The 26,619-nt window shown below is 18.1% G+C and overlaps 1 protein-coding gene across 6 annotated transcripts in view; it reads left to right on the top strand.

The window, feature by feature from the left end:
- Positions 1-741: 741 nt before the first annotated feature.
- Positions 742-26,619, top strand: part of LOC726755 (pyrokinin-like receptor 2) — a 48,403-nt gene continuing 22,525 nt past the window's right edge. The window contains exons 1-3 of one of the 6 annotated variants that reach the window (XM_026439976.1): positions 742-1,007; positions 7,040-7,844; positions 14,702-15,108. In XM_026439976.1, the coding sequence (XP_026295761.1) occupies positions 7,390-7,844; positions 14,702-15,108 (862 nt within the window). In that variant the 5' untranslated portion in view covers positions 742-1,007; positions 7,040-7,389. 6 annotated transcript variants of the gene reach the window in all.

Genomic DNA, 26,619 nt, shown 5'->3' with positions numbered 1-26,619 from the left:
ATCGATACAAATTTTATTCAAATAATTATTCAATTTTCATTTAAAGAAATTTATATTAAAATAAAAATTTAAATTTTTACTTCAATAATATATCATCTCTTTTTAAATCATTATTATTAAAATAAAATTATTTAACTTAATCTAAATTTTTATCATTAATATATTTAATTTTATTCCAAATAAATATTCATTAAATTTTATTTACATAAATAAAAAAAATTAAATAATATATTGTAAATCAAATAATTATTTAATTTTTATTTAAATAAATAAATAATTAATAATGTAGCAAATTCTATTCTAAATATTATATTACTATTTAAACAAAATTATTATTGTAAAAAAAAACCACTAAACCAAATGCAAATAAAATAAAAATTTTATTTTAATAATTACTAAAAAAAATCTCTTTAATTTTTATTTTTATTATAGCATTATAATTATAATATAATATATTTAAATAATATATTATCTAAAAAGGAGTTGGATTGGAAAATAGAAATTATTTAATAGAATAAATATTTTGTTTACATACAATTCTATTTATACATATATTTTACTTTCAACTGATCAATTTCCTAATGTATATTCTTTCATTGTAAAACATGATGTTTCAGAGATATCGAGCCAGCCGAAGACGAAAGACGCAGGTGCGAAGGTGGCGCGTGTTTTGTTGTGAGAACTGCTTAACGACGTGATGCTTCTTTCAAACTCTCGGCATCAAAGCTCCACGCTCACAACGCGTTCGAATCTCGTGAGCATCGGTCGAAAATAGTCGAGACATGTCAACATTGGTGAAAATCATTGGATAAACTTTATCTTTCGAAATATTCCGCAATATTCTTCCTTCTCGACTTCTCGATTAACAAAGTTAACTAATAAACATAAATGTTTAAAAAGCAAACGGAAAGTCTTCGACAAATCGAAAAAATCCTTTCGTGAATAGTTTTTTAGTGAATAACTAAGTGTGATAAATTTTAGTGATCTTTGAAATTTTCATGTTTTATGTGAGTGTTATTGAAAATCGTATATATAGATTGAATGAGAGTTTTATTCATAATTTTTATTTTTTATTTTTTTAGGTTATTTTAATATCTTACAAATTTCTTGTGAATGCAATTATATTAAATGAAAGTCTATTTCATTTTCTTCTATTTTTTTTTTTTTTTTTTTTACTTAATATCTATTCTATTATATCTATTCTAAAATAAAATACGAAACATAATGTGAGTGATAAATCATTAGTTTTATAAAAAAGTTTTATAAAATTTTCTTAATGATGATTATATTCGTTGTTAATATTCAATGAATAATTGGAAAATTTAATATAAAATTAATAGTCTCATAAATGAGTGTTTAATAAAATATCTTGAGAATGGTTTCCGTTTTTTCTTTTTCTTTTTGAAAGATGTGTGAACGGAATTCTCTTAAAATTATTCTCTTAAAAAAAAAGTATCATTACTAATTTGAATAAAAAACAATTTTTCAATTTAAGACAACATTTCTTACTAACGAGTAAAGAACGCTTGAATCCAAATTATTTTTATTAATGAAATTTTCATAACGGATTTTTTCAATATATTTTAAAATTTTTAGAAATTAATAAATAACATATGAAAGATATTTTATTCAACTTCTAGTATATGAAATATCTTTATTTTTAATATAAAGTTTTTTTTAGATTTAAAAATAAATTAAAAAAAAAATAATAATAAAAGATTATATTTATGCTAAAATATATTTTATTTAAATTATTATATTCATAAATAAGTAAAATAAACGAAGGAAAAAATTACATTTCTTTTTAAATAGATTTTCTAATTCCGTATCTTATATTGGTAAAATGAATTCTATTTTTGTCTTGATATTTGTATAAATATCATCTGGATAAAGAATAATATTCATGTTATGAAACAGCTTTTAACATTTTTGTAAAAAAACTTGCTTTTGTGCAATTGAGAGAGCTCTTGTTTCTTGAATAAATAAATAACGAAATATATAAAATTATGAAAAGTATACGAATAAATGCGAATAATTTCTGTTTCTTATTTCTATATCTATATAAATGTTTTTATATTTATACATATGTATATAAAACAAAAACAAAAAAAAAAAGAGAAGAAATACATTAAAATGATGAAAAGTGAAAAACATTTTATTTACATAAAAAATAAAATATCAATTTATTTCATAAATATTGGAAAATACTAAATTATTAATAGATTTTTTAAAAATATTTTTTTATAAATAATGACAATTAACTACACTAATTTTCTCTTATACTCACAATATTTTTTAATTTTGTAAAAAAATCTTGTAAAAAAAAAAATTGATTGTAATATTAAAATTGTAAAAAAACAAGAAGATATTTTAAAATGAATATTCTAAACGATTAATTAATAAATGACTTTAATAAATAAAATTATATAAAGCAAAGAAAATAAATATTAAAATAAGAAAATTTATTAAAAACAATTATTAAAAACAAAGAAAATTTTAAAAAATTGTGAAATGAGATTGAATATTAAAAATGAATATTAAAATATATATATAGAAGTTATGTAATACTATATATATATATTCCAAATAAAAATCTATTTAAGTAATTCAAAATTATTTTTATAAAAATATTTCTAAAAAAAAATTAGTCATTAACTTTTATTATTCAAATTTAATTAGAATCAAGAATCTATTATCTACAATATTCAATTAATTCATATTTTCAACTAATATTCATTACTTTCAATTAACGTAATTGATTATGAATATTATTTTATTACTATTTAATTAATATTGATAAATAATTTATTTAAAATTTTTAATTAATATTTTAATAAACAATTATTGAATTGAATTGAATTCCATTAATATTCAATTGCCGATTGATTATATTCATAATTAATAACATTATTAACATTTTAATTAATTGATATTAATAAATTAATGAAATATCTAAAGAAAGTACCTATCAACTGTTTTAATTCTTTTATAATTTAATTTATAATAATCTCAAATCATTTTCATATTTCCATTGAATCAAAACTCGAATTATTTAGTTTCTTGAAGTATCTAGAAACTATATTCAATGCTGACAATTATTAAGAAGAATAATATTCTATTAACGATAAATGATGTGTAAATGTTAAATGTTAATTACTGTTAAGCTGATAAGAACTTTCGTTTCGAAATATCAGTGATCTATTTCTAAAACAGAAATATTATGACAACTCACGATTTACATTACTCACGAGACTCATATTTGTAAGATAATCGAATGCTCGTATATCATATTCGTGCGGAGATTCATTTCGCGTTCGAAATAATGTATTGAATGGATAAATCAATTCGCTCTTCCAAAAGAAGATTAGAAGAATCATTTTTAACTATGCAAATTAATCGTTCAGTTATGAGCAAACCGCGCACTAATCGCGTTTTCGATAGAATCATGTGAGTGAAAAACATTTACATTACAGGCAAAGTTTGATGTAAAAAATACAAAAATATATAAAAAACGAATACAATTGACAATAATTAATAATAATTTGAAAAAAAGAAAAATTAAACTTCTGAAAAACGTTCTATGAATGTATCATAAAAATATTGATTTTTCGTAGTATAGATCAAATATGCCGTTTATATATGTTAAGTATAAAAAAATTAAAATTAGATATATGATGGTGATCAGATATAAGATATATGATGGAAATATATCACAGAATTTATTTGGATTAAAGTTTGAAGAAAAAAATAGTATAAAAACGGAGATCGATCTTCAAATTTTTTCATAATTGAAAAAGATAAATTAATTACGATAATATTAAAATGATATCGTGAAAAGGAATATAATTATAAAATGTGATTAATTATTGTAGATAACTGAATTTAATATTTGATTTGATTTTGAATAATTTGTTAATCGATGAGGATTAAAATTATAATGAAAGAAATTCGATCGTTCTGAATTGAAATATAAATTCAGATATATATTTAGCGATATGAATAATTTGATATTGGAAAGAAGTTTATTTTTATTGAAAAAACTTAACAGGAAAATAAGAAGCGATGAATTTGAAGTTTATAGATTTTTTTAAGATGAATTTTATTGGTTTACAACAAAAAAGAACAAGAAATTTATAACAAATAGAATCTTTTATTTTTTTTATGGAAAAAAAGTGAAAAATTTTAAAAAAAGAAATAAATATATGATAAAATTAAATAAATATTTTTATAACGAATTAAAGAACTGATATTAATATTAAAATATAAATTTAAAATAGATTCCCAAAGAAATATATAATTTAAAAAAAAGTTTTAATAATTTAATGATGAAAAAAATGCAAAATTTTTTACTTTTCTTCACTTATTATGAAAAAAAGAAAAAATATTGAAATGATGTATTAGTGATGTATTAGTTAATAATAAATTAATAATAAATTTTTAAGTGAAAATTTAAAGAATTTTAAAATATTAATATTAATATTTTATATGAAAAGTAATATAACTAAAATATAAACTTTAAATATAAATTTATTAATTATTAAATATAATTGAAAAATTGAAGAAGAATAATTGAAGAAACACGTCTTGAAGGAAAAAGGAAATCTGAATAAATAATATACAATATTTAATAAATTGAAAAAATTGAAAGAAAAACTTCGAAATATTGCATTGATGGATCATTTTGGAAAAGAATTTCCAATGATATTGTTATAATATGTTATGATATATAATATATAATATATTATAATATATAAGAAAAAAAGAATAAACAGAATACACAATTAAAAGAAGAATTAATATAATATAACATAATATTTTAAAAAATATTTTAAATTATTCTATATATTTAAAAAAATATTCTATTGATTCCAATTAATAAATTAATTAAATAAATTTATTAATAAATTTAATAAAAGAATAAAAGAATAATAAAAGAATAAATTTAAATAAAAGAAGAAATTATTTCAAACTTAAAATATCTTTAAAATATAATATCATTTTTCAGTAATTTAGAAAATCTGTGTATGAAAAATGAAATGATTATTCAGAATATAATGTATTAGATTTGTCTAAAAAGAAACTATGAAAATATGAATTCAAAATGTCATATTTAATTAAATACATTTGAATTATAAGAAAAACGAAAAAGAATTAATCAAATATATTCCATAATCCATAAAACTATTAAAACATAAAATAATTCGATTAGAAATAATTAAAAGTTCTTCAATTATTTTTAATTTAAAACAAATAAAAAATACAAATAAAACAAAAAAGAATTTTTCTAAATAATAGAAAAAAATGATGAATTCATTGTTGTCTGGAAAAGAAACAAGAGAAGAAGATTATATTATTTTGAAATACTTCAATAATTGAAAACTTAATAAATAAATTTTTATGATCATATATGTATCAGTCAAAAATATAATGTAAAATCATTGCAATGATAAATCATTCATGATAAATTGAGAAATTTAATGATTATTGCAAATTGATATGAGATAATGATATGAGGTAAATTGATATCAAAATTATATTAATAGATTATCATAGATAATAAAAAAATTAGTTACTATTCTATAAGATTATCTGGAAATTATATTAATATATATATATATATATATATATATATATATATATTCTAACGAATGATTCGATATTCTACAATTTTCTTTTCATAATTTTTAATATAATTTAATTTGTTTCATCTATTTTACAATAATCATTTTTTGATTTTTGATTTTTCACATCTTTTAATATTTAACCATTTTTGTTTTACAATATTTAATATTTTTTAATATTTCACAATTTTTTCTTAAAAATTAAAAAAATTTTTAAATTATTGAAAGAATTTTTAATATTTCAAGCTTCTCATTTATTTATTTATTTATTTAAATATACTCATTTTGTTTCCATAAATAAAGAGTTACTTTCCAATCATAAAGAAAAACGATTTAGATAATTTAAAAAGAAGTCAAAAATAATTGATTTATAAACAAGATAGTTTAAGTTAATTAGACGATCAAGTAATTAATACTGTAATTAATGAATTGATTATCAGGATGAGAAAAAAACGCAAAATTTACATATAAAAACAAATATTCGTAAATATTTTCTACTATGTTTACAATTTATTTTATAATTAAATGATATTAAATCGTTTCACATTATAAAGTTACGCGTTAATTAAATTAAAGATATTAATGATATGATACAAAAATAAAGTAACATACAAATTGTAATTAAAATTTCAATTAATATTTCAAAGAATTTTCGCCATTAAAGAATTGATTCACAAACAATATCTAATTCGAACTCAATTATACACCGATGCAATTCAGTTCTAATATGATTGAACATGAGAATCTAAATTGTTTTTAAATTGGCGCGAATATAGAATTAATCAAATTCTTATAATAAAAATAAATCTATCATTTAGATTTGTATTTATAAAATATTGAAAATATATTAATATATTAGTAATTATTTGGATCTCAGAAAAATCTCAGAAAAAAATAAATATTTACAATATTTATCTTCCAATAACTATAATAAAAAAAATATAAAAATTTGTTAAAAAAATTAAAATAATAATCATGGAAAAATTATTTTTAAAAAATTAAGAAATTCAAAATACTTAAATTTATTTCATTATTTAATTAAAAATTCAATTCGTAAAATTTGTTTGAAAAAGCCAAGAAAATCTATCCCATCGCTCGAAAATATCTTAAGAAGATGGTCTCGCTTCAACGCGTGACTTGACCAGTTTGCAGACCTAAAGAACTATAATAAATCCAATCTGCAATGTTAACGATTTTCTATTAATATGTCTTCGAGATAAGCAGTATCTTCTATTCGTCGTTTTGTTCCTGAAAATATAGTAGCCGACCATGTTTCAAGTGAATAACCGAATGATTTATTTTTAAAATCTCAGATCGATTCATCAATACCCATAAATTCGAAGTGAATGAATCTCAATTTTAACAATCTAACAATCCATATTTTTTCTATCTTTTTTTTTTTTTTTTTTTTTTACAAGAATTTAATAAAATCAATTAATGGAGATCAAGAGAAGAAAACCACAATTCAATAACTCAATGACATCGATAATATCGATGACAGATACACAAATACATATCTGATCTATATCATTAAGTGTTCAAAGTGTAAAATTTACTTAATCATCGTCAAAGGATACAAAGATTCCTCTTCTTCTTTCAAAATGTTGGATCAAGCCATTAAATTATAATAGTGAATATACACAAAAATGATAATTTGAAATTTATTAAAGTTAATTCGCTAGTCAATCAGTTTATAAACTATATAAATTATTATTATTTAATTCATCAGAAGGAATCATTCGAAAGAATTATTTTAAGAAACGAGTTTATGAAGGAACCAATGATCGATATCACGATGGAGATAAGTAAAAATCACAAGGAACAATTGATATCTAACGATTATATTTTGGATAATTATACAAGTCCAATAGTCGAATTTCTTCAACAAGAAGATTCATCCATCAGAAGAGATCCATTGTATATCGTTCTGCCAATCACTGTGATTTATGCAGTGATCTTTGTCACCGGTTTAGTCGGTAACGTTTCCACATGTGTAGTGATCGCGCGTAACAAATCGATGCACACAGCAACCAACTATTATCTGTTCAGCCTGGCCGTGTCTGATTTACTGCTGCTGATATCTGGTCTGCCGCCGGAGATATACTACATCTGGTCACATTTCCCGTATGTGTTTGGCGAAGCATTTTGCATTATTCAAAGCTTCGCTGCTGAGACGTCCGCTAATGCCACCGTCCTCACTATTACCGCTTTCACTGTCGAGAGGTGCGTAAAAAATTTTCGAGAGTTGGATCTATTTAATAAAGTAAATTAATTTTTTGAATCTTTTTAGATCCAATTTTAATTCTTTCAACACGAGTAAATATATTTATATCTTCACGATTAACATTATTGAGTATATTTGTATTTCATATATTTTTGAAAATTATTTTTAAATTTAATTTTTATCATAGATTCTATAAATACTTCTATTTATGATTTTTATTAAATTATATTATATGTCGATAAGATAAAGTAATGATTACATATGAATACATTATTAGTGACATTAGTAATATTTCTCATAAGCTATTTACATTAGATTAACACAACAATATTCTCGTGAACAAAAATTGTTATAATTTATATAATATATTAATTTATATTAATATTGTTTTATCACATTATATTATTTATAAATAAAACAATATATAATATGATATTTAATATACAATATTTTCTATGTTTATTTCTTTGTTTATTACAATATAATTTTCATTCATATTCATAAAATATAAATATTTAATTAATTATTTGATTAAAATAAAAAGTTTATCATAACATCATTTTTGAAATAAAAATGAAAAACATTGGAATATAAATTATTTCAATTGTGACAAAAAAAGAAAAAAACATTTATATAACATTCCAATTCACACCATAATAATGAAAAATAAAAATTAATCATTTATATAAAAAATATAATGTCGTGTTGAAAGAATTAAAATAAATTCTTTAATTTTAAATTTAATTCGAATCAATAAAGGTGATAAATGTTTTAGTTATTTATGTGATAAAATAAATCAATTTTTGACTTTTTGTTAAATTTTAAAATGAATTTTTCAGATTTAAATTTAATTAGAATCATCTTATTTAAGAAAATAAATAGATTTTTGAATTTTATACATAGTTTTAAAATGTATCTGTTAAATTCAAAATTAGAATCAAAATTGAAGTTATTTGAAAAAATAAATTGATTCCTTGAATTTTTTAGATATATTATTTTTTTTATTTAAAATATTTTATTTATTATTCTTCTTTTATTTTCCAAGATACATTACAATATTTTATTTAATATTTTTTATCTTTTAAATAAGTTAAAAACTCATAAGTTATATAAAGATTTAAAAAAATCAGATTTATTTAAAAAAAATGGTACAAGAAAAATGATAAAATTTTAAATCTCTGGAATATTCTCTCGAAAATTCTCTCGAAAAAAATATTTTGAAACAATCAATAGAAAATTTTAGATAGAACATTTTTAACAAGAAGAATATAGTAAAATGAATTTTTATGTTTAGCATGAATTAATCAACTGAAAAGTTAAAATGTGAAATCTGTTTAGAGAAATGTTTTAAATTTAAATTTAGAATTAGTTGTTTTATTTTAAAATATGATTAAAGTTCAAGATTTTCGGGAAAAAATGTAGACTTATCCATATTTTTATTATAATAAGTTTACATAATATGAAAAAATATAAAAAATACATGTCAATAACTCCATCATTTTTGAAAAAATAAACAGTTTATCATTCTTTATATTATATAAAAATATAAAAAAAATTCCATATATATATTTATTTTTATATATAATTATGTATATATATATATATATATATATATATATATACATAATTAAAAATAAAATTAAAAATAAAATAAAATTATGTATATATATATATATATATATATATATATATATATATATATATACATAATTAAAAATAAAATTAAAAATAAAATAAAATTATAAAGTATTATAATATGTATATGATACATAATAGTAAATGTATTAATTTATTCTCAGATTCTTGTAATTTTTATGTATAATTTATGGAGAATTTAATAAATATATACATATCTGATAGAAAATACACAATTAAATTGCTTATAATATAATTACTGTGTAGACATATACATTTATATATACTTTTATAAATTTTTTCTTGACATCTTAATTAGATCTTTTTATGTTTTTTTTTTAACATTCAATTGACTGTAATCTATCTAATGAGATAAATAGATATAAAGAATACACGTAATGGATGCACGAATACTTATGTATTATGCGTACATACAATCCCACAGATTTCAGATGTCCATAAAATGATTACGATGCATATTTTGATAGGTATTCTCACTTAGTGCTTTAAGCTTATTATTTTTTATAATGCTTTATTATGCTTTATGCTTTATACTAGCTAAAACTACGGTAATATTACATATATAGTGGCTTTTAAAAAATATCCATTTTAATTTTTAAAATTGAATTAAATTTTAATTTGAATTTTTTTCAAAATATTAGAAAAATTAAATAATGTAAAATTGCAATAATGTATAAGAAAATGTATCATGTATTTTGATAATTTTATAAATTTTTTTAAATTTTTTTATATACTATCTAGTAAACTAATCTTTCAATCATCTTAAAAAAAATTCAAATCAATTTTAAAGTTGTTCATTTTTAAAGAGTATTTTAAAAATTGATTATATTTAGAAACTATATTAATAACGATAATTTACTTCTGACAATCGACAAGGAACATTCGATTAACAGCCAATAACTTGTAAACATTTATATTGTTTTACTTCGTTGAATAAACTATACTATACTAGAATATATACTATATTATATATATATACACAGTAAATTATATTTCTATCTAGCTTATTAGTGACAATGCTTCATTATTATTAAATATAAAAAAATTTCATGTTTCAAATCTTTCATTTCTAATAATAATATATATATATATATATTGAAAGAGTTAAAAAGATATTTGAACTGATTGTAGACATTCTTCCGTTTACTAACTCTTCGAAACGGGTGATTGATTGAGCCAGTTTTGTTTAAGAATTCATTCACTTCGAAATACATTCGAAAAAATTGAAATCGAATGTTCGGTTTGATGAAAGAGGAATTTTTAGTTATTTTAATCACTTGATTACATTTTACGCAATATTTACGGTATTTTTCTAATTTTAGCTTTATAAAAAAATATAAAAAGTTTTTATGCTTAAGATATGAAAAGAATATGATCTTATAATTCCACCATCTTGTAATCTTATGTAATCTTATGTAATTAAATCTTAAGTTATTTCCAAAATTTCTTTTAATTACATTTCAAAATCCTTCGAAAATAATTAATCTTTAATTTAAAAAATAATAAAAAAAAAAGAAAATAAAAATTTCAACAGCAATTAACTTTAATTTAATAACACATTTATTATTTATATTTATTTAATAATTTAAATAATTTATATTATTTTAATGTACAAAAATATTTTTAAAATTATTAGAGAAAAATTTATTTATATTTTAAACCGTTCAATTTCCATAATTATAGTATGAGTTTTTTAATTAATTTAATTTTAAATTAATTTAAATTAAACTAATTGAATAATAAAAGAAAATTACAGCGAAAATAAAAATGACAGCGATTATATTATTAAATATATTACTTTTTTGTATTATTTATATGTGAAGTTTTAAGTTAATAAAAAGAGTTTACTATCTAATATTTAAAAAAAGTTATTATAAAAAAAATATATAAATATTAATATAAAAAAAATATTATTTTATAAGTGAATTATTTTTCATTTAAAAATAGTAAAATAGTGCAGAGTAAAAAAATAATGATTACAATTTTAATGAAAAAAATAAGATATAATTTAGAATTAATGCTTTTATTTTTCCTTTCTAAAATTATTCTTGTTAAAAAGAGAACAGAAAATAAAATTTCTTTTTTGAAAATTTTCAGTAAATATTATTAAATGTAAATTGATCTCTCAATATTTTACATATAACTCTGCTTTTAACTTTCTGGTAACTACAATAGACTAAAGCGTTTTGGACTAAAAGCATTAAACTTAAGGTTATTTTATCACACGGAAATTCCCAGAACTGTCAGAAGTAATCCTTTCCACTTGTCGCAAATTAACTGCCTCCGAATCTTTCAAGTTTCTTCTTTTCTTTTTTCTTACTTCTAGGCAAAAAATTTCGATTTTCATTTCTCTATGTAAACTCTCGTAATGAATAGTTGAGTACAATGTAAATTATTGTAAAATAATTTGAGATTTATAACAAATATTTTTTGAATTTGAAAATATTTATCATTTTTCATTTGAATATATTATTATCATCAATGACTTTTTCAGTTAGACAATTGAAGTTTAGACGATAGAGAAATTTTTTCATTACTATCAAATTTATGAATTTTTTTTATATAAAATATAACAACGTTTTTTTATGACTAATTATTAATTTTAATTTTTAATTTTTAAAAAATTTTTTTTAATTAATAATAATTATAACTACAGTATTATCTATATTGGTTTGTATCAATATAAAGTGAATCTTGTTTTTTATCTTATGAAAGTTTTATCTTTGAAAGTATTGGCCACTTTTAAAAATTCATAACAGATTTCTTAGTGATAATAAACTTTAATTACGATAAATTTTTAAATTCCAGAATATAAACAAATATTATTATGATATAATTCAAAAATTATATAACAACAATTATAATAACAATTATAATTATAATAACAATTATAATTTATGTATATTTAAACATTAATTATAGTTGCTAAAAAATTATACATATATATTTTTAAAATATAATAAATCTTTAGTAATTTTATAAAAAAAGTAATAAGATATTTAATTAAATAAATTCTATATACAAAATTATAAATACAAAGATTGTGTTCTGTTTAAATATTAATGTGAATAAATATAAATATATAATATTATTTCTCTAAGAAACAATTTTAATTTTACTAATAATGTTTTTCTTAAAATAAATTGAATTGTTTCTAAATGAAAAGATTGTTTTCTTGTAATGAATAATTTTTATAGAAATGCACATTCGCTATATATTTTTATAAAAATAAATTTTATAATATTTCAATATTAAAATACTTTAAGTACAAATTTTATTATAAAATGAAATAATGTAAGAATAGTGAATGAAAATGAGAATTGAAATATGATAAGAATAGAAATTTTTTGTGTTTTTTTTGAGATTTTTAGAAATGTTATAAGAATATTGTAAAAAGAATATTTTTCACTTTTGAAAAATTATCATTTTTAAAAAATTCTTAATTTATTTTGTTGTCTTTTTAAGCGCGATTCCTCTTAAGATTTTGTAAAAAAAAGATATTATTATAAAGCGATATTCTAAATTTTTTTTACAAACATTTTACTCATAATAATATTTTATTTCTTAAATCTAAATAAAAATCTGCGAATATTTAAGAACTCTCTCGACTTATTTTGAACAGTTCTCTTTAATCCATAAAGAAGACAAGTAAAGTTTTATATTGTTTCTTAGAATTTTAATAATAAAAATAATAATAATAAATTATAAATAATATTTATTTAGTTTTATTTTTTTATATCACAAGTATCTCAATTATAATATCTGTTTGTTTAAATTTTTTAAAACATTTTTCATTTATCTTTATCATACAATAATTTATTGGTAGTAATAGTAGTAGTAAATAGTATAATAATAATAGTTATTATTATTATTAATATTAATATTAGTATTTTTATATTATTTATCTCTTCCGTTTTTTAAGAAGTATTAAATTGATGAGATTGTGATTGGTTGATATTCTCAAGTTTTATAAAAAATATTTGTGTTACATTGTACGTTAATATTTCTATATTCTATATATATATTTTTATATTATAATATAATATGTTTCTATTATCTAATGATATATATTTTCTTATTTTTTCACAGTACTTATGCTGTATGTTTTATCATATTATTATTTGTATTGTAATGATTTTTAAATTGAAATGCTGATTAAATATTTTACATTTTTTATATGTGAATATTATATTCGATTGATTATATTTGATTGTAAATTTGTTGGTTGTGCTTTGTTTGTTTTAACTATGTGTAGTTGTATTCCGATAGAGTTTCTATTCTTTGTTTTCTATGATATATATATATATTTTGTTCTATAAAAAAATGTTATACAAATATGTAAAATTATACAAAAATATTTAAAATTTTTTCTACATTTCTCTAGCTATTTTCATAAAAATATATAAATTTTATAATATATAAAAAATATTTATATCATAAATGACAATTATTTAAAAATTGTGATTGTACATCTATAAATAAATCCCAAAACATTCTTTAAGAAAATAAATCATTAACAAAAACTTGTAAGTCATTTAAATGGAGAATAATATTTATGAAATAAATATTAAAATATTAAAAAAAATTTATTACTATTATAAGCCACATGATATTAATTGATAATGAATATTTTTACAATAACAAATAACGATTATAACTAAAAAATTTTTTCTATGCATTATTTATCAATATGCATTAATTTTATTTCGATTATCAATAATTGATAAAAAACTATTTCAATTACATTCAATCAACTAAATTTTCGATTTTTTAATTTATATTTTACCCGATCAGAACAATATTAATAATAAGCAATTAATATATATTTATTGCTTATATCTATAATGATTATTAGCATCAAAAAAAAAATATCAATCAAAAAATGTAATCGTTATTTGTAAAATATATAAACCCAAAATATAGTCGAAAAAATAATTATTACAATTCTTTTCGTTTTGTTATAACTATTATATTTTCTGGTTGATCTTATACGAAAATCACTATGACAAATTGTAACAAATATATCAAAACATATAAACATGTTCACAGTACAAGAAATCCATCATCTCATATTAATCTCAATTTTTCGGTTCGGTTAATGCGTTTCGATCATAATCGAGTCTTTTAAAATCTGCTACAAATGAAAAAAAAAAAAAACTTGATGAAAAAATATACTAACTATGTGTGTTATCTTTTTCAGATATATCGCGATCTGTCATCCTTTTATCTCGCACACTATGTCAAAGTTGTCTCGTGCAGTGAAGTTCGTTATAGTGATTTGGCTATTGGCACTATGCCTGGCCGTGCCACAAGCGATTCAATTCGGAGTCGTTTATGAAAATAAAAATGGATCGGTAATTCTGGATACAGCTCGATGCTCGATGAAATGGACACTGATCGAGCATGCATTCGAGATATCCACTATGTTATTTTTCGTCTTACCTATGACAATTATCATCGTTCTTTATATATTGATCGCGATTAAACTGAGACGATCGAGAATGTTGACAGCTACTGTGAACAGGAATCATTTATCGGGTGGTACGAATCACTGGGATAGCGGAAGAAGAAAAAGCGCTGCGCAAAGAAATGTCATTCGAATGTTAGGTGAGTAGAAATATTATAAAGATATTATAGATGGTGATTTTATAGATATAGTGTTATTATAACATCGTACAATTTTCTTTATAGCTTCTTTATAGCTATTTAAGCAATATAAGTAAATTTTGGAATGACATTTTATGCATATGCAAATCTATAATTTTTATTATATAATATTTTAATAATTTATACTTCATTTCAAGAATGAGAGTAAAAAAAATTTTTGAAAAAAATATGTGAATAATTTAAAATGAGAATAATATTTTATATGTAGAACTATAATTTCTGTTATTAGTATCTTAATAATATACATTCCATTCATTTTAAAAGTCAAGTGAGTAAAAATATATTATATAAATATAAAGTATAGAGTATATACAATTTAAATCTTTGTATTGGAATTATTTATAATATATTGATTATTTACGGCAGATTGCAAGTAGATTTATAATTTAATTTAATCCAATGAATATATATCTATTTATATTATAATATTTTCACAATAGCTTTTTACAGAAATAAAAAAAATTGAAATTAAAAAATATTCAGAGAATATAAATTTAAATTCTTTAAAATGTACTATTTATTGCTTTAGAGATAGATCCTATTGTTATATATTATTATATTGAAAACAAAATTTATTATATATTTTTTCTTTGCTATCAATTGAAATGCGATTCGATTATTGAAGTCTACTAATTTAATATAATGACTGTTTATATGATATAGGATGATTATTCTTTTTTCATTAGCAATATGTTTTTTCATTAATTAAAAATATCTGTAACATATTCTTTTCTTAAAATTAATATTGCGCATATCATTTAATTATATCATCTTATTTTGATATCATCAAGCAAATTTCCATATAATTTAATATTGTAAAAAATTCTGAACATTTCTTTTTGAATTCATAAAAATAATTAATTACAAACTAATTAAAATTTATCCATTAAAATGTATAATTTAGAATCTTTTTATCGAAAATTTATTGTCTCTCAATTGATCCAAAAAAAATAATTTTTTTTTCCATTAAACTGTAACTTAATGTAACGAAAACTAATTGTGAGAATAGAAGTTAGTCATTGATAGATAGAAGATAAATAAAGTTGGATAAAAGAAGAACTTATATGCTTACGAATATTAATTAACGAATGATCAAATTCGCAGCAATATAGTTTAAATACAATTTCGAACAGTTCATTTTAAAATCTCTCGAATTGTGAAATTGTGTAAAATTGCACTTTTTGATATATATTGGCGAAACATATGTGTATGAAATCCATAAAATATTAATTAAGATATATGAAATAAAAAAACTCAAACTTCTCGAAATTAGAAATTAGTTCATTTATTTATTTTGTTTTATTTTTTATTATTCTTATTTTATTTCATTGTTTTTTTATTTATTTATTTTAAATTCACAAAAAAATTTTAAATTGTTTAAAAGTTAAATAAAGTTTATAAAATTTATACATTGTATCAAAATCAAATTCGATATGTTTTTTCTAGATTTAATAAAAAAATAAAAATTCAGAAATCAAATATTAAAATTATCCAAATATATTTTTGAGATTTTATTATAATTTTTTAAAATTATTTTTTTTTTATAATTGTTATAATATATATATATATATATATATATATATATATATATATATATATATATATATATATTAGCTATTTATATTTATCTATTTATATTTTTTTAAATATTTTAAAAAAATTTTGTATTGAAATTAATTAAATTTGTCATTTATAACATTAATTTCTTATGTAATTTCTTAACGTTAAAGTTAAAATGTTGTTCTTGTTTTATTATTAATATTTTATTATTATAATTATTATTATTTTCAATTTTGTTTTATAATTCATTTACCTAATAAAATATATTTTGAATATATTTATTTTTTTATATATAATTTTATTTTTAAATCCTGTATCGAAGCTTTCATAAAAGTTCATAAACAAACTTGAAAGAGACTAAACTGTCTCTAATTCACAAAATTTTATTCATTCTTTAATTTAAACTTAAAGCTCTAATAATTCATTTTTTATTAATAAATTTGATTAAATTATTATTTTATTATGTTTACGCATTTTTGTTAAAAGGTTATATATTCAACAATATTCGAGCGATCATCATCTCATTAAATCACATCTACATTTATGTAAGATAATAATATTATATTATATTATATTATATTATATTATATTATATTATATTATATTATATTATATTATATTATATTAATTGAGATAAATAAAAAAACTCAAGCTGTATGTGCATATACGTTTCAGAATATATCCTCAGATTTATATATAATAATAATATTGTAGCAAATTTTTATTATTTATTCAAGATATAATCTAAAATAAGGAGTAAATCTAAAATAAAAATAACATTTTATCTGAAATTTTTATTTTAAGTATGAATATTTATTATTGCATTTTATTAATATTTATTAAAATATCTATTATTATGTTCCTATTATGTATTATTAATAACATGTATTTCTATTATTAATATATTGATAATATATACTTGCTTTTAAATATCTGAATAAAAATATGTTTTATACAAATGTGATATTTAATTATAATATTTAATTATAATATCGTGATATAAATTTCATCATAAATTTCTAATAGAATTAAATAATAATGATTTTTTTAATTTTAATTATTTCATTTTTTCCCAATTTTTTAGACTTTATGTTAGTAAAAATAAGAAATCAATCTGGAAAATCGAAAAAACAATATTTTCTGTCATTAAGAAAAAAAATATTGCTACCATTCTATATATAGAATTCCATCTGCGTCTATGACAAAATAAATTATGACAGACTTGAAATATCTCAACTGCAATCTATTTCGAATTGAAAGAAAAATCATCTGTAAAAATCATTATCATTATTGTTAGTATTTATCCAGACTCATATAGCTATAATTATAATTTTAATCGCTCGAGAATTATTTTATATATATTTTACATTCTGAATAATAATACTTAATAAAGAAATAATTAAAAATAGCTTAAGCTTTTAATGAATATATAGAGGAATATCCAAAAAAAAAGTGAAGAAACATAAAAAAAACATTTCTGTTTCGAAGAAAATATAAAAAAAAGATCATTCTATTTTTTTGATAACATTGAAAACTATCTAGCTATAAGTTTACATACTATTAATAATCTTCTTTTATCTATTTTTTGTTATGTTTTTATAAAAAAATATATTTTGTTCCTTTTATAAATTAATTGTATTGAAGGGAATAATATAATAAAAGAAAATATTAAATATTATTTTATTAATTATTATTTTTTCAAGTATTTTTAATTATTATATAGTAAAATTATAATATTGATTTATTTTATTAATTTATTTTATCAATATAAATGATGCTATTACACAATTACAATGATGCTATTACAATATAACATTCTTTAAAAAAATTTTTTTTTTAAATTCTAATTTAGATTGATTTCTATTTTTTTTAAACATATAGCATACTATAGATATGCCAATTTTCTAATTCGAATAATAGTTGATCTGTATATTTTAAATAATTTAAAAGACAGTTCTTTATCTATGGTAAATATAATTTTTTTTATTATCAATATTTGATTCATAAACAAATGAAGTATTGAATGAAGTCTATCTTTATTTTATAATATAATAAGTATAACAATAAGTATAACTATATTAAAAGATATTACAATCGATTAGATATTAAGTAAACTATATTAAAAGATTTTATAATCGATCTTTTTAAATTTCCTTTGTATATAATTTATTGTATTCTTCTTTACATTAATATAATCTCATTTTTTAGATAGTTGAAAAAAATGAAGAAAAATATTCAAAAAAAAAAACTTTTTAAACATAAAGTAAATAATATTCAAAATTGAAATAAAATTTTGAAAGGAATAATTATAAAAATAATGTTTTTTTATTATTATTAGTTGTCTATCATCATGTGTTTATATTAACAAATATAAATGATTGCATGCACATATTATCAAATGTACATGTATATAAATGAAATTTTATAATAATAATAGCTTTTTTTAAAAAATGATAATTAATTATTTTTTAATTTCTTCGAATGATTTCTTGTTTCGATAAAATTAATTAGATTTAATAAAATTAAATCTTAAAAAAAAACTATAATGAAATATTCAAAATTGAAAAATATTTCTAAACTACAGTTTTACGAATTAAATGGATACACAAGAGAAAATACTTATAGAATATAAGTATTTATAGAAAGAAATAATAAAACGAAAATAAATAATAGAATGAAAATAACTAAAACAAAAATAATGATGAAGGAAATTTATAAAAATAATAAATATTTTTTTCATCTTTATATAGACTGTATCTTAAATCTTAGATAAATCTTATATAAATAAATATTTTATATAGATAGATATATAGATCAACTTTTTCTCAGAGATTTTTTTCAAATTTTTTCTTACATTTGTAAATTTCTGTATTTTTAAAAATTTGATATAAAAAATATGACAAATAATGTACATATCTTATAATGTATAATATGTATAATAAATAATTCTTAATAATAATAATTTAAAAATGCAAATACATGAATTTATAGTATATATATATATTTTTGAACATTTTATGTGAAATAAATAAATAGATTTGTCTCTAAATCTTTTACTCAAATTTATGAGCATATTTTTGAAAACTTTTGTAAACTTTTTGTTAATAGTATGTTGTGATAATATATTTTGAAAGATTTGTATTTAAATAAACATTAAAATTATTATTTTATTTATTTTAATCAGGAAGAATAATCAAAGTATTTATATTTATTTTTTAAATATTAAAAAAAATTAATTATTTGTTGATAAATATTAAGCTATAGCATTTAATAACAGTTTCTATAATCAGATTGATCTTTTTTCCTTAAGAAAAGAAAATATACAATTATTATATTAAAATCTATATTTAAATGAAATTTCTACTATAATTAAATATATTATATTTCTTATTTATAATTAATTATTAGATTGTAAATTGGATATTTATGCATTTATGAAAAATTATTAATATTATTATATTCAATATATAAAAATTATTTATATAATTTTTAATTTTTTTTAAAATAATAATCAGTATATATAAGAATGTATAAAATATAATAAAGTATTATGTAAATATTTAATAAAAACTTTCTCAATTTAAATTGACAATACTTAAAAATTAAATCTAAAATGAAATAATAATTTGAAATTAATAATTTTATTGCATGATAATAATATATATTATAAAAACATCATCTAAATCTAAAGTTATTAATTCTGTCTATAATTTTGTCAACGTGTAATATTAAAAATCATAATTTAAAATGTTATAATTAAAATTATTTGATATAATATATATATATATAAAACTAGTTCATAAATGCCAGATTTCATATAAAATAGAATCGACCAGATTAGCAAGAAAGATTAAAAAGAGAGATTAAATATTTCCGAGATTTAGGTTTATAGTTGAGAAATAATTTTTTCTAGAGCAAAGGTAAAAGACTCAATTCATTCAGTGTCGAGGAGTTCCATCTTCCTACTTGATATAGTTCCTAAAAATAGTTTCTTTAGAAATAAATTCTTTTACGAGCGACGAGATAGTTTCGAATGACATGCAAAATTTATCATCTCCGAATGTTTCCTATTGTGTTTCGAATCGTTACAATTATTGTTATTCGAATAGAAATTTGAATAATGAAATAAAACATTAAATTGTTTTAAAAAAAATAAATAATACAGACATAGAATAATTGTATTTATATATATATATAATACATTTATAACATTATAAATTATCTATACAAAAAATATTAAATGTGGTATATTAATTGGAAAATCAATTCTTGATAATAAAAAAAACACAAAAATTGATATGCAAGAATATTTATTAAAATTGATGTATTAATATAAAAGATATATATAATAAAATTAATTTATTATTTAGAATGTTATTTTATTCAATTATTCAATTATTTTATTTTAATTAATAGGTAATGCATTATAATATTTTTTTAATTCACTTCTCAACGAAGAGCTTAAAGAATATAATAAATATTATTTTAGATACATAAAATAAAAAGTATTAAAAAAAAAATCTTTTATCAATGCAGATATATAATAACATACAATGTATTTATGTTATTGTGTGTCATTTTATTATTTCAATTAATATTTTTCAATTTCTTAAAATTTTTTTTAAATATCCTATATATAAATAAATGAAATACTTTTTATATTTTTTAAAAGGTATAATAAATCGATTCGCTATGAAATTGAGATTTTAGACACAAAATATATTGATAAAAATAGATGACTTGATATATTTTGAAAAGAACTATTTTTTAAGAGAAGAATATTTATATTTCATCCTATTTGTTTCCTACAAAATATGTGCACGATGTTATTTTTTTTTTTCACTAAATTATCCGTGAATAAATTACATAAATGTAATTTCTCATTCGAATGAATATAATAGAATAAATGTTACAAGAAAATAACAAACCGTTTTATTATTTGATTTATTATAATTTATAAATATTATCTTGGAAATATAAGAATAAATTTCTAATTTTGAAATTATATTTAAGAAAATAAAGATTTTATCTTTTTTACATTAATATAAAATTCTTATTTATCTTGTTATTAAACTATATATTATTAAATTTTCTAAAAAAATTTATAATATTCTTCAAGTTATAATATGTATAGATTCTCTAAAATTTTTGTAAGATTTTTTAAAGTTGCTATAGAATTCATTTATAATTTTTTCTAAAATTCATTTGTAAAATTTGTTTAATTCTCTTAAAATTCTTGTTGATTGAATTCTGTTATAATTTTTATTGAATCCCTCTAAGAATTCCCTCAAAATTCTTATAATTTTATTAATAATAAATTTCTGTAGAATTCACTTATAATTTTTTTAAAATTCTTTTAGAATTTTATTCAGTTTTAGGAAATTTCTCTAGAATTTTTATAACATTTTGATAAAATTTATTCCATCAAATTTCTATCCAATTCTCATAAATTTTTCAAAAAATATTTTTAATGAGTATTCCATGTTTCTATTGAATTCTCGTTAGATTCTTATTAATTCTTGTTTCTTATTAATTTTTTTTGTTATATGATCATTGTTTCGAAATTTTCATTCCCAAAAAACAAAACCTGGCCAACAAACTCAACGATTCAATCGATAGCGATGATCGTAAATTCGATCCACGTTCCAGACAATGATTCTTTGAGATTTTTTCGGTCATGCGTGTACATTTTCATGAAAGCCTGAGAAAGAGACTCATAAAATTGTATAACCTCGTAATTTCGGTTAGTTTATGGAACGACATGACCACAATCCTCGTACCTTGTACAGATAGATATTATTGAGAAATGAATAAAACGATACAAACATATTTTTCATACATATGAAAAATTATATTAACATTTAATATAATCGAATTCGTTAAAATTTCTTTAATTAATCAAATGGAATAGTTTAGTATTAAAAAAAATTATAATTTTTTTTAAAATTGTAAATCTTTTCATTTGACAAATTAAAAAGTATAATTTTTTTTAAAATTGTAAATCTTTTCATTTGATAAATTAAAAAGTATAATTTTTTTGTTAAATTAATTTATAATAACTTATTATAATAAATTGAGGAATATATTTATTAATAATTTATTAACCTTAATTTAATTTTTAATTTATGAACTTTATATAATATTTTTATACATTATATAATATATGTTTTATATATTTTTCATAAACGATATAAATGAATATTTTATATATATTTTTTCTGATATTAATTTTATTTGTATGATTATTGAATATTTCAAATAAATTCAAATATATTCTAAATAAAACTTCTGGTTATGATATGATATTGAAAATTGAGAAACTTTTGAAAAATTTATTTGTAGAATATGAAATAGTCCAGTATAGAATATTGAAACAATAAAGTAATTTTGGGAGATAATCTTGTGAATGAAATAATTCGATCTCGTAAAAATTATAAAATTTTCAGTTCTTTTGATGTATATTGTATGTAGTTTCATAAGTAGTATGAATATTGCATAAAAAATACATTAATTATTGTCTTTATTTGTTTTTAGTTGACAAATCAAAATTATATATAATATAAAAAATTATATATTTCCATAATCTTTTTATATATTTTTTAAATTATGATTTATATTTATGTAAATAATGATTTTTTCAGAATGTAATGCATTAATATAATATTCAGAGATTATATTTATGTGAAATATTATTATATTATTAGGTGACAAAAAACACAAATAACTGAATCATTTCTGATTTTTGAATTATATGGATACAATATGGATATATATATATATATAATATTAAACAACAAAAAATAATAATCATAAAATAAAAATAATCATAAATCATCTTTTTCTCCGGGAATATCATTATTTTCTTCTATTAAAAAGTTTAAAAAATTTTCACTTTTCATAAATTTTGCATATTAATTATTTTCCATTTATTTTATTATTTTTCTTGTGTATTTTAGTATTTATTATACTTGAGTATTTATTTTTCAGTTATGAATTTCTTTTTTCAATATTTTTTTTATTAATGTTTTCAGAAAATATAACAATTGCTGTTTCTTATATTTTTTTTATTTATATTCAATGAAAAATTTCATTGAAATATTAAAAATAGAATTAATCTGATTCAATAAAGTATTCTTTGTAAAAATTGTAAAAATTTTTGTATTAGATTCTGGTTTTATAATTTCATTAAGATTTCCAATGTTATTTATTATTTTATTGTACGAATCCTAATCGTTCTTCTTCATTTAAGAAAGCGTAATCTGAAATAGCATTTAGATTAAGCTTAAATTAATTTAAAATAAAATGAATTTATACAGAATTCAATTGTTTTTTTTTTTAAATTGCGAATAAATTTTTTTTTAGATAATTATTAAATCTACTAATCTAATTATTATACGATTTACTTTTATTATACTGATCATTTTAAATTTGGTTATTTAAATTTACTCTAAATAATTGAATTTACTTAAATAATTTTAATAGAACGATTTCTTTTTTAGCTCAATTTTTATAAATAAACGATAGCAATTTATAAAAAATTCGTGAAAAAATTTGTATATAAATATTTAATATGTAAATATTTAATATTATAATTTTATGTTAAATCTAATAAATCGTTGACATTTTGCAAATATTATACAGTTTCACACAGCATGCGCGCGCGCCACACACACACACATACACATACATTTTAAAATATATATTTTTATATAATCATTGAATATTTGAATTTGTTTTAACTACTTAAAAATCTACAATCTATTTATTATATAGATGTATAAACTGTCCTAAAATATAGAAATATCCGTTAACTAAATTAGAGAGATTTCTGAGATAATTTCAAACAACATTTATAAAAATGTTCGTTACGATTTTCTTAATGAAAGATTCTAATCATGGAGCGCATAATATACATCAAACTGTAACGGTAATGTATGCTACCAATCGAATATAAACAAATCCAAACAGTATATCAAAGAAAGTATTGAATATCATTATTTATTTATTGTTCATGATATAATTAGATATAATTTTTTATCAATAAAAAAATAAATAATATCAATAAAAATATATGTTATATTCAATATACTTATATTACTATATATATTATTTGTATATGTTTACAATCAGCAACATAGTCAACACTACCATCGCAGATTGACTAGACTACGGATATAATTGTCCAGTATTTTTTGTTAATAATTTGCCGTAACAAAAATTTTTATAAAAAAAATATTGCTTAAAATTATTTCAAGAATCTTCTATCAATGGATATTTTTTTGAATTACACACACATATTTATATATATATATATATATATATATATATATATATATATATATATAAGATTAATTATATTATATTAGATATATATAATATAATATAATTAAACTTTTAAAGAATTTGTTATATAAAATATAATATAATTTGTTGCTTTTTAAATCTTTTTTCTTTACATGGATTTTACTAATAATTTTCTTTACGTGAATTTCTCTAATAGATTTTCTTCTAAAATCAATTTATTTGCCCATATTTCTTTCCTAATGTAACTGCACTTTTTCCATTCATTTTTCGATTTTCTTAATAGTTTCATAATAATTCGCTTAAGTAGCGATGCTTTGTTCAAGATAATAACAATTGTATAATCTAATAACAAGCTCAATTCAAATATGAACGAAAATTTCAAACTACTTCTTTTCTTTTTATTCTCATGAGTTTTATTTATAAATTTTTAAATATTAATAAAATTATGCATAAAATAATAACATAACTTATATAATTAAGGCACATCAAATTGCGCAATTACTATTTAAATTAGATATTAAAATATTCGCAATTTTCACATTTATTAAAATAATTAACATTATTAAAATAAAAGTTGATATATTTTTAAATGAAAATTTTTTATCATATTGATGTAATAAAATTTTTCTTTTCTTTCTATTCGGAAGAATTCTATATATTTAAAATTTTTTTCTATTTCTTTATAAATTATCGTATCATTATATTTTTCATTTTGAATAATAAAAAAATTCAGTTTTTTTTTTCATAGACTACAGAAAGATCTTCGACGAAAACATAATTTTTTACGATTTTTTATTATTTGTTATTTGTTGTTTTCATTAAAATAAACGATATTGATGATTTAAAATAAACAAATTTATTTTGTATTAAATTTATTTTGTATTATTAAATATTACTAGTTTTTAAACAGAAGTTATGAAATTAAATTATTTTGAAAAAAAAGATAAATATAAATTTTAATATTAAATTGATATAAAATTTTAAATAATTTTATTTAAGAATAATTAATTATTAGAAGTTTGATTGATAAAATTGTAATTAATTATAATAATAATTACAATAGCATTATATTTTAAATTTTTCTTTTAGATGCACATAATATTCGAAAATTAACTTACAAAAAATTCATTTAATCGGAAAATCCTGATTTTGATAAAAGTTTATATAAATATATAAATAAAATAGAACATATATATATATATATCATAAATCTTATATGCAAATACATACGTTTTTCGTGAATATTTTATTTTATTTTATTATATTAATATTTATATTAATATATAATTATATTAATAAATATTAATATTTTATTATATTTTAGCTAACATCGAGCTATGATAACATGTATAAAAAAAAATTATTTGGAATGACTTTAATAACATATTTTAAAATTATCAAAATCGATGAGAGATATAAACTTTTCAATAATTATTAAAATTTTTTGAAAGAAATGAAATTTCAAAATTTCAGCATTTCGTGTTTTAAACATATTTAATATAGGGATATCTTTTATAACACGGTGATATAATATTAAAATTTAAACATATTATACAGGATATGTTATAATTAGCACATGGTAAAATA

The sequence above is a fragment of the Apis mellifera genome, linkage group LG4 (assembly GCF_003254395.2).
Source record: "Apis mellifera strain DH4 linkage group LG4, Amel_HAv3.1, whole genome shotgun sequence".
NCBI classification, from domain to species: domain Eukaryota; kingdom Metazoa; phylum Arthropoda; class Insecta; order Hymenoptera; family Apidae; genus Apis; species Apis mellifera.
This window is presented reverse-complemented; position numbering and strand designations above follow the sequence as displayed.